Source organism: Melitaea cinxia, chromosome 7 (assembly GCF_905220565.1).
Source record: "Melitaea cinxia chromosome 7, ilMelCinx1.1, whole genome shotgun sequence".
Lineage (NCBI taxonomy): Eukaryota > Metazoa > Arthropoda > Insecta > Lepidoptera > Nymphalidae > Melitaea > Melitaea cinxia.
In genome coordinates this window covers 10713634-10724256 of record NC_059400.1, presented here as the reverse complement: position 1 = coordinate 10724256, position 10623 = coordinate 10713634, and the positions used below count along the sequence as shown (strand labels likewise).

At 30.5% G+C, this 10623-nt stretch overlaps 1 protein-coding gene across 2 annotated transcripts; it reads left to right on the top strand.

The window, feature by feature from the left end:
* Positions 1-635: 635 nt before the first annotated feature.
* LOC123655346 (acidic leucine-rich nuclear phosphoprotein 32 family member A) lies at positions 636-8284 on the top strand. Of its 2 annotated transcripts, XM_045591159.1 has the most exons (7): positions 636-840; positions 2920-3296; positions 3373-3464; positions 5199-5336; positions 5782-5844; positions 6257-6349; positions 6642-8284. In XM_045591159.1, the coding sequence occupies exons 1-7, from the start codon at positions 793-795 to the stop codon at positions 6713-6715; spliced, it is 885 nt and encodes a 294-aa protein (XP_045447115.1). In that variant the 5' UTR covers positions 636-792; the 3' UTR covers positions 6716-8284. The 2 variants fall into 2 exon arrangements, with proteins under 2 accessions (XP_045447115.1, XP_045447114.1); XM_045591158.1 differs by lacking the exon at positions 5199-5336.
* Positions 8285-10623: the final 2339 nt, after the last annotated feature.

Sequence of the window (10623 nt, the reverse complement as noted above, 5' to 3'; positions counted from 1 at the left end):
CATATCAAACATTTTGTGCTGTACATTTAAAATATATTAATACGGTAGTCTTTCGAAAATTTATGCAACGTCGTACATAACATGCAGTCGGAGGCATGAAATTGAAGGATAAGTCAAATCATTCTCTCTTTGTGCATGTCTCCGACTGCATGTTATGTACGACGTTGCATAAAGTTTCGAAGGACTACCGTATTAATATATTTTCAATGTACAGCACAAAATGTTTGATATTGTTTCTATTTATTTCGCTGACTTTGTGTGCATATTGAATTTTTATCTTGTTCCAGCTTTTTCAGTTGATTTTCTATTAGTTGTTCTTCACGCAGGCGGGTTTTTTTGTTTTGTTTTTAATTATTATTTTATTTCATTGCTTTATTGCAATTATTTAGAAATCCCGCCGAATCTAGTACAACAGGAAGTTACTATAATGTAAGAAGCATTAAAGACTAATGTACTACATTTTAAATATGTAACATATATTTTGAAAGTTTTTTATACATTTATAAAGTTTTATTAATAATTAATAAATATAACTAAAATATTATGAAAAAAATACTTTCATACAAATACAAGCGTTAAAAAGAAAGAATAAACGAACCGGTAAACGACAACGTAGTATCCGGTTGCCTAAATACGTCGCCAGGCGGCGTCTGTGGTATAACGTCAGTCGTGTGTAATGTGTATCTATAGTTTCCTTCTGTTTTGAAACCCAAGCAAGCTAAGTGATTTATTTCCTTTAGCAAATAGAAAGGTTTTAAAGTGATTAAAGTGTGAATCTTCATCTTTGAAAAGATGGAAAAGAGGGTCGCTTTGGAACTACGAGGAAGAAATCCCTCACAGGTACATTATTTCATCTCTTCGTTATATTGGAATGTTTTGTCGATACGTATTTCCTGAGAGAGTTATTGTTTCTAGGCTTTTAAACTACTAACTATTTGAACAATATCATGAATATCCTCGCATTATGTCTATATGCCGCTAACCTAACAAGTAAATGTAATTTTAAGATGTGGCGTTATTGTTTATAGCAGTCGTAATTACGAATCTTACGTGCATTCATATCCACGTTTTCACTTACAAACATACAAAATAATGTAATTCATTAATTGTCTAACCATGTTTAAATACATTAAAAGTTTCCATAGAAAAGGAAATAGATTTTTTCATAAATTCATATTTGAGGTTAAGTGTTAAAATTACGTTATCAAGTGAAAAATGAAAGTTTTGGAAGAAATTTTGCTTTTGTCACAACCTAAGACTACATATTTTATTATATTATAGTCTATTAAAGAAAAAATGTTATATATAGGTAGATTCAAGCCGCTTACCACCGTGTGTCCAATCTATTTAATTTCATAAAATTTATTCAAGTTATTAAAAAATGCAAAATTTTAATATATTTTTTAGTTTCATTAACATTTAACTTACAAAAGTTTTGTTAGTGTAATACTGTTTAATTATATTTGCGTTATTATTATCAATTGTATTCTACTCGACGTAATTTCGCGCCCTTTCACTTGATTTTTTTTCTTTAAGATAACCACGGTGACAATTAATTTAAAAATTATTTTGTAAATAATAATTGCATCTGACTTTGTGAAGAATTTCTTTTGAAATGTTATATTATTGTAATTATGTTTTATTGACGCACGCCTTACCAATACAGCGGCCATTTTATTGCGTCGCGATGATCGTGTCATCCGCCATTGTCAGACGAAAACTAACATTATTTGATACAATATTACGAAACACGTCGATCTATATATACTACGAAACAATTTAATATCGCACATCCTTTTTGTGGAATTAGAGAATTTCTTATACTACACACTCGTTTTTTATATTTTCAAACTACGTTATTGAGAACCTTTGACAGCTGGCACCATTTTGACGTTTTGTTAACTTGACTTCTAAATTCTACAAAAAAAACCAATTGAAAGACTTATTTTTACAACATTTTTAATAAACAACTATATCCAATATAAAATGCTTATAAAATAAAATAATATTTTTAATTAATGTTGTAAATACCTTAGTAATTTATGTAAACGTGTTTTGCCGTAACCTAATTAAACATAACAGCTACGTACCACCATTTTATCTTCATGTTTAATAATAAACTAAATTATTATAACCGCTTTTTACTAAATGTATGATGTGTGGATGTTCACACGGTACATATACCAAAATAATTTTATTTACAATTTTTGTCTGTCTGTCTGTTATTTGTTCCAGCTAATCTCTGAAACGGCTGGACTAATTTGGACGGGACTTTCGCTGACAGATAGCTGATGTATTAAGGAGTAACTTAGGCTACTTTTGTTTTAGAAATTTATTTATTTTATAACTATGCAAACTGAAAAATAACTATAGACAAACAGACAAAATTTCTAACAATAATTGTTTTGGCGTCTTTTTGCATTGATAAAGGCCCAATAATATTTTTTCTAATATATCTTCCATGTACAGGCAGCAATCTGTTACATTTTTATTATATATATATTGATATAAGAATAATGACATGTATGTATATTTTTGTAATAAATTTCAATATTTGCTAACCTACTATTACAAAAATACTAAACATTTTAAGTATATAGCATAAAAATGTTTTATTATGATGACTGCAATAAATGACATATTTTTATATCTATATAAATAAAAAGGAATGTTGCTAAACGCATAACTAGAGAATGGCTCAACCAATTCTACTCATTTATTTTTTGTATGTTCCTTAAGGGCCACGGAAGGTTTTAATACAAAAAATAAATAAATTACTTTTCAATTTTGACAGAACGAAGTTATCATATATCGTATATCAGTGGTATAGTAATAAAAATAAAAATACTTTAATACTTTAATTAAATATAAAAACCAAAAAATAAAATTGTTTTTAACAAATAAATAAATAATTTTCAGATTAAAGAGCTCAATTTGGATAACTGCAGGAGTACCAATATAATTGGTCTTACAGATGAATACACCAATCTTGAAATTTTAAGTCTCAATAATGTTGGACTCACAACTCTCAAAGGATTCCCTACATTGCCTAAATTAAGAAAGTTGGAACTTTCAGACAACAGAATATCAAATGGGCTTCATTTCCTTAATGGATGCAAGAAATTGACACATCTTAACTTGTCTGGGAATAAAATAAAAGATTTACAAACACTGAAACCTCTAGAAGAGTTTGAAAGTTTGAGGAACTTAGATCTTTTTAACAACGATGTCACTAATATTGAAGATTACAGAAGCAAAGTATTTGCATTACACCCATCACTTAAATATTTGGATGGGTATGTATTGTTAGAATCAATAATTATTAAATGTGCTATGAATTATTGTTTAAAACACCTCAATATTTGCTTTTAGATATGATAAGGATGATCGAGAAGGCGAGGATAGTGATGCAGAGGAGGAAGATGGAGAAGAAATGAATGGAAATAATGACAGTGATGAAGAAGGTAGCAAACAAATTATTTTAATTACTTATGTGGTTCTAAGTGCTTGTACAAATTTAGTATGTTTTTGATACTACATTTTCAACATTGGAGCAAGGCACTTACTTTTTTTATTTGATTTGACTAGCCCTTTGGTCAGTTGTAGTGGCCCTGCTCTCTGTTCTGAAGGTTGCGGATTAGATTCCGGCCTGAGTCTGGGTGTAATATTTGTATTTATATATGTATTATTTCTATGTATATTAAGTAATTGTGTTTGCTCGCAAACGAAAAAAAACCGACTTCAATTACATCAACGAGTAATACAACGTAGATCAACGAAAAAATAGTCAAGTAACTACGCGTTATCAAAGATTACTCAAAAATTTGTTATCAGATCTCAATAAAATTTATATGTGACCACATGACAAACATCAGCTTTCGATTAAATTAAAAATTATTAAAATCGGTACACCCAGAAAAGTTATTGCGGATTATCAAGAAGTTCCCTCGATTTCTCTAGGATCCCATCATCAGATCCTGGTTTCCTTATCATGGTACTAAACTAGGGATATCTTCTTTCCAACAAAAAAAGAATTATCAAAATCAGTACACCCAGTAAAAAGTTATTGCGGATTTTCAGAAGTTTCCCTCGATTTCTCTGGAATCCCATCATCAGATCCTGGTTTCCTTATCAAAGTACTAAACTAGGGATATCTCCTTTCCAACAAAGAAAGAATTATCAAAATCGGTACATGCAGTAGAAAGTTATGAGGTTATAATAACACAACGTAGGTTGACAAAAATAGCGTTAAGTAAAAACGCATTATTAGATATAACTCGAAAAGTAGTTGTTAGATCTCAAATAAATTTAAATGGGACCAATAGGCACACACCACCTTTCGATTAAAAAAAAATTTGTCGAAATCGGTCCACACGGTCAAAAGTTCTGATGTAACATACATAAAAAAAAATACAGTCGAATTGAGAACCTCCTCCTTTTTTGGAAGTCGGTTAAAAAATAGAGTTATAACACTCGGATGTTACCTGTAACACAAGCATTAAGTTGCTCATCATAGGAACAGACGACCGTAACATACACATGTTATAAGTTATTTATTTATTTATCTACTAATTGTAATAATTATTGCTGTAAAATATTTAATCTCTTAATAATAATAATAATAATAATCATTTATTTCAGACAAAAATTGTCCATAAAAAGTGTTAGTAACAATGATCTTATAAAACTATGTTAGTAACAATACTAAAACAAAATAAGATAAATTACATAATATTAATACTAAATAGGATACTTTTGACTGGCCGATGGTAGGATAGAAGTTCTACTTGACTGCGTGCAGTCGTATCCAGTGCTCCATTATCGGCGAGTCAAAACTATCCGTCAATGCGCCCAGGATGGTGTTGGCGCTGGCTCGCACCCGTCGCAACATTGATGCGCTACGCTTGCGCATTATAGCGCCAAAATAGTCCAACCCCGTTTCGGCGAACATACCTGAAGCGCTGCACCGCCAAGACAACCACATCAATAGCCTAAATGCATTATTATAATGGACGCGCAGACCATTTAGGTTTTAGGTTTCAGTTTTTACAATACCACAATAAATGTTATGCATTCATTTTTCTAAAAGTAATTCCAATTCCATGCTAAATCAATTTGATAATAAATAGCTAAACTCATTTTTATAAATGCATAATAATTTTGCTTGTGTATTATAAACTACGGCAAATGGCTTCCAGATCTGGATATTAACTTGGGTCGTCTTGTGATAGATGATGAAAGTTTGTCAGAGAGATTGCCTGAGGAGTCGCCAAGTCTGCTGGTCTCATTGTATACAGTTTATGGTCTTCTTTTCCACATGGGTTATCTTTTACAAAGTAAGCATCATATATTTGTGTCAGTGATGCTTATATTATATCCCATGTGGTTTTAGTTAAATTTCTATTTATCACAATGACTGATAGTGCTTACAAAAACCTTTATTAAAGTTTTTGTAAATAATGTTTACATTTTTACATAGTTTGCAATACTTTTATGATAAATATAATAAACCCATATGTATATATAATAAGACATAATATTTAATTTAAAAAAATATACTCATATTAATGATAAAATTTTAAAATCCATCAATATATTAGTCATTTTCATTTTTTACAGCTATTGAGCAGATCAGAAAAAAGTTAAGCAACCATTTCCTTAATACATTGACGATGATAATCATTCATGAAAATTATTCCTATTTATATATTAGCTGAAAACAAAGACCGAAAAATACCTTTTATAATGCATTTAAAACTTGTTTTCTTTTTTCATGATCAGATGTAGACGATGAAGAAGATGACGAAGAAATATCTTTAAGTGCTGTTTATAATTCAAATCTAGGTAATTTAAACCTGTTTTTATTTTTATTTTTTGGAGTTTTAATCGCAGGGCCTTAGTCTGATGATAAAAATTATTTTTATTCATTGCTATAGAAAAGTAGTTTTTTTGTAATGACAATCAGTCTATGGATTAATTCAAATCAGTTTAAAAGTAAAGAGTAAGCTTGTTTTGCATCGATTTATTACTGGCTCTTAAAAAAAAACATATCTCGAAGATGTTGCAGTAACTTAGAAAGCCAACACAATTTCTTTTTTCTGCACTTTCTCAAAATAAGTTTTTGTGTTGAACTACAACAAACGAATAATCAATTGCACAGAAGTGGACTTACACTTTTAAACTAAGTTATTCTTCACTTTGCTCTCAAATTAATCTTCTTTTAGAGTATATAATAAATATATGATCAATTTTACAGAGGAGGAAAGCTCGGCGAGTTCGCTGTACGCTGGGAGTGACGTCGAGGAAGAGGAGGACGATGACGTCGACGACGGCGAGCTTAAAGCGCAAGGTGAGCCTCCTACACGTCCAAATACCATCACGTCACACTAGGACACTTATTCATTTTACTGAGGTAGAGCAAGAAATATCCTGCTCAAAATCTGAAATAGTCAAGACTGGGAATGTAACAGTACAAAAAATTGTCATCATATTATTTGTCATGGTCGGGGTGCTTGTGTATTGTGTATGTTTTTAGACTCCCAATGCAGGAGTAAATCCTTGTGGAGGCAGCTGATTGTGAGGTGAGACTAATTTAAAATTAAAAAAAGTGGTTTATTTAAAATTTCATATTTTTTTAACAGACGGAGAAGATAACACGCATGAAGAGAGTACCCGAGGTAAAAAACGAAAACATGAAGATGAAGAAGACAATTGAAAGTTGCCTTAAGCGGAGTTATCTTACTAGTTTGTAAGTGTACAGCACTCCCAAGCATCGGACAATAAACACGACATAATCGTAGTTGTGGTGTACTAAAATCATACCAAGAGCAACTAATACATAAAGAAAGAAGCTACCACCCGCAGGCATAGTGAATCTAACTGCTCAGTGTCAATGACTGTAATGGGGTCCACGAGAACAATTAATATGAAATCTTCATTATCACGATTTTGTGATATATTTTGTGTGGAATCTGTAGTTTGTTGTCCGAAAAGTTGATATTTCAATTAAATTGTTTACGTAATAACTATTTTTTATTCTATTGACATGCTTATTTTAGTCTAATAATTGAGATGCAAGTGCATGATTTTAGATATAAATTAGCTCTCAGGAAATCTTAAATACAATATGATTGATAAACTATAAAGTGGTAGAAAGTTGGATGAAATTTGATAAAGTTCGACATACAATTGTAGTTTTTTTTTTTCCGGTGTAAGGTGTTCCGCCTGAATGTTGATATGACCAACTATTAGACTGGTTGAGACATATTTAAATATTATAATTCCACATTGGTCATTTATTTACATATTTAACTAAAAACCTTGTCTGTTAAACCAGGATATCTATAAACATTGTTAACATAAAAGTTCACTTTTATAATTTAAAGCAGTATTGAATAGGATTCACTGAGTCGACCAACAGCTTTGTGATCCAAACGAGTTAACACAATAAAGATAGTCAATTGCTTCATACACAGTTTCTAAATCATGTTTTGTACATTTATATAAACAAAATGGATTTGCGCGTTTACTTACGATTTGCTTACATATGTATGTAAAAAATGAAAATTTACTTTATAAAATTAAGCAAACCTTTGTAAATCGATTGTGTAGGTCATGTAATTTTGTTTTAGGATTTATCCTCTCAAAAACTTGTGGCAGAAGGTGCGATAAAAATAAAATTGATGTTGTTGTCGTTTTCAAATTTTTATATAATACAAATTTATATTACATTTGAAAATTATAAATCAAATTTTTATGAAAATGTTGTTCATCAATGTTGATTTGTTTTCTTACTACCATGAAAATTCTAAAATATTATTCTCATAAAACTATGAGTAATGCTACTTACTTATTTTATTTTTTACTTCAGCAAGCTCTGTCAAGCTTATGGCGCAGTCTGCCGTGAGTTTTTGTGTATATTAATTAGATACGTCTAATGACCGTCAATGTTCCCTTAAAAATATCGTAATAAATGTGTAAAATAATTTAATTAAATTAGATGAAATTCTTTGATATCTAACGATTTCAGAGAATATTTTTCTACAATATTTTTAAATTTTAAAAGAGCAATTTATGCACCAATTTTATCAATGATAATTTATGAAATGTTTGGTTGATACATTGTGGTGATTGAGCCAGATATGTTGAAGATAGTTTTAGTTAATAATTTTATTGTATTATGTAAGTCATTAAGTTTAAGTAATTTACAACTTGGCCTGTTGATATATATAATCCTATTAAGACTTTATTTCTGGGATTGTAAAATAAAACCTACATGCAAAAATAATTTATTTTATTACTATAACATCCTTCAACACCTTCAATCTATACTAATAAATGGAAAGCCGGTTTTTTTTTTGTTTGGTAATACTGCGAAAAATGCTGAATAGATCGGAATAATACTTATACCAAAGATGCGGCATGTTTTGGAGAAGGTAATATATATGTTGATAACTACTTATCGTATAAAAAATATGGACGGACAGAGGTCGCTAGTGAATAGGTGAATAAAGTTACGCCTCATAAGGTTTTTTTCTTGAAAAATATTTTAAGATGAATCAAAAAAAAAATATTACGAATCATTTTACATATGTAAATATTCTAATATATTTTGCATTTTTGTCCAAAATCTTTGTGCTAAAATTAAAGCACAATCCAAAAGAAACAATTCATTTTTTTAAATCAATTTGATTTCTTTAGAGTTGTTTGAAACACTATAATATTGTTATCAAAATAAATTGTTATCAATACATATAATAAAAATTTACAAGATCGTTGTCTATACATGGAAGATGTATGAGAAAAAATATTGGGGGACCTTTATCAACGCAAATAGCACCCAAAACAATGATTGTTACAATTTTTGTATGTGCGTTTGTGCACGCTAATTTCAGAAACGGCTTATCTGATTTAGATGTGATTTTAACTAATATATTGTGGTAAGCTTCATTTAACATTTAGTGTTTGTTTGATGTCAATCGGTTCATAAATAAAAAAGCTATACCAATTTAAAGTGAAAACTTAAAATATTTGAGTGTTACGTGATTACGTTGAACATGTAAATACCCAAAACGCGGACGAAGTCGTAGGCACAGCTAGTCCTATATATATATATATATATATATATATATATATATATATATATATATATATATATATATGTATTTATTTCAAATCATCATATTCCTGCCCTTACCCCACTTATGTAGGGTAGACACAACATGTTTTCCTCTTCTAATCCTCTCTATTATTCGTCACTTCAGCACTTACTCCTTTCTTTCTCATATCCTCTCTCACACAATCCATCCATCGCTTTTTTTGGTCTGCCGATCGCTTTTCGTCCTTCGTCATCCTTAACATTCTTTTACCAATTATATTTCAAATGCAGTCATAAATTTCCCTCTTTTTAATAGTTGTACCTAATAAGTTTTAAAACTATCTTACAAGTCACCCGCCGCGACTGCCTTAGACAGCGATAACCTAGAAAAATTACTTAATGGATTTTTATGCGATCCTCACTACTAGACCGTGTATTTTGTATAATGACGTAGGTAGGTAAGTTTAGGTATATAATTTGTTAAGATTTTGTGAAAATTGCGAGAAGTGTAACGATAAATAATTAATTATCACATAAAGGTCGGAATAAATGATGCCATCTGGGATGAGAGGATCTATGAGCTTTTATAGAAAATCCTGCCTTATTTCCTTGCATTCCTGCATTAATAAGATATAATAAAATAATGTAGACTCGAATTACTCCACTTTATACATCTTAGGCCTTAAAACCAGTTTCACCGGTTGTGGATAACCAAAATGGGGTTTTGAAATATTGTTCAGGTTTAAAAAAACATGAAAAAGATTTAGTACATTTTTGAGTTAGTAGTAAGTACAATTTTAGTTCGAGGCACATTTCAAGAGGTTTTTCACGCTGTATATTATAATTTTGTTTGCAGGCAAACGAAGAAAAACCGACTTCAATTATATCGACAAGTAATACAACGTTGGTAGACGAAAAAATAGTCTAGTAAATACGCATTATCAAAGATTACTTCAAAGTTGTAATCAGATCTCGATGAAATTTAAATGTGACCACATGATAAACATCGGCTTTCGATTAAATTAAAAATCATCAAAATCTGTACACCTAGTAAAAAGTTATAGTTAGATTTCGAGAGTTTCCCTTGGTTTCTCTAGGATCCCATCATCAGATCCTGGTTTCCTTATCATGGTACCAAACTAGGGATATCTCCTTTCCAACAAAAAAAAAAAAAGAATTATCAAAATCGGTTCATAAACGACGGAGTTATCCCCGAACATATCTTTTTGAAGTCGGTTAAAAAGATACACTTATTGTTCTACTTTTAACACAAAATGTCGCGCACAAACAATTTTTTTAATAATTATTTAAAAGAAAAACTGCAAAATAAGTGACGAAATCGACGCGTTTGTTTGTATACATAAGAACGGCAACAGCGCATAGGCAAGTTATCCCCGCGGCACATGGAACTCCCCGCACGCCACACGGCCTGACCGAACCTGCGGCATAGCAACGTCGCGCCTGAGCGGTGCTCCAGATTAGGCTAATTTCTCATATGTAATCTATTTCACGCATCGGCCTGCCTT

Excerpts from the sequence above, each read along its gene's own strand:
- LOC123655346 (XM_045591159.1), top strand. The coding sequence starts at position 793 with ATGGAAAAGAGGGTCGCTTTGGAACTACGAGGAAGAAATCCCTCACAG. Across the intron at positions 3,465-5,198 it reads TAATGACAGTGATGAAGAAG|ATCTGGATATTAACTTGGGT; the intron begins GTAGCAAACAAA and ends AATGGCTTCCAG. Across the intron at positions 5,845-6,256 it reads TGTTTATAATTCAAATCTAG|AGGAGGAAAGCTCGGCGAGT; the intron begins GTAATTTAAACC and ends TCAATTTTACAG.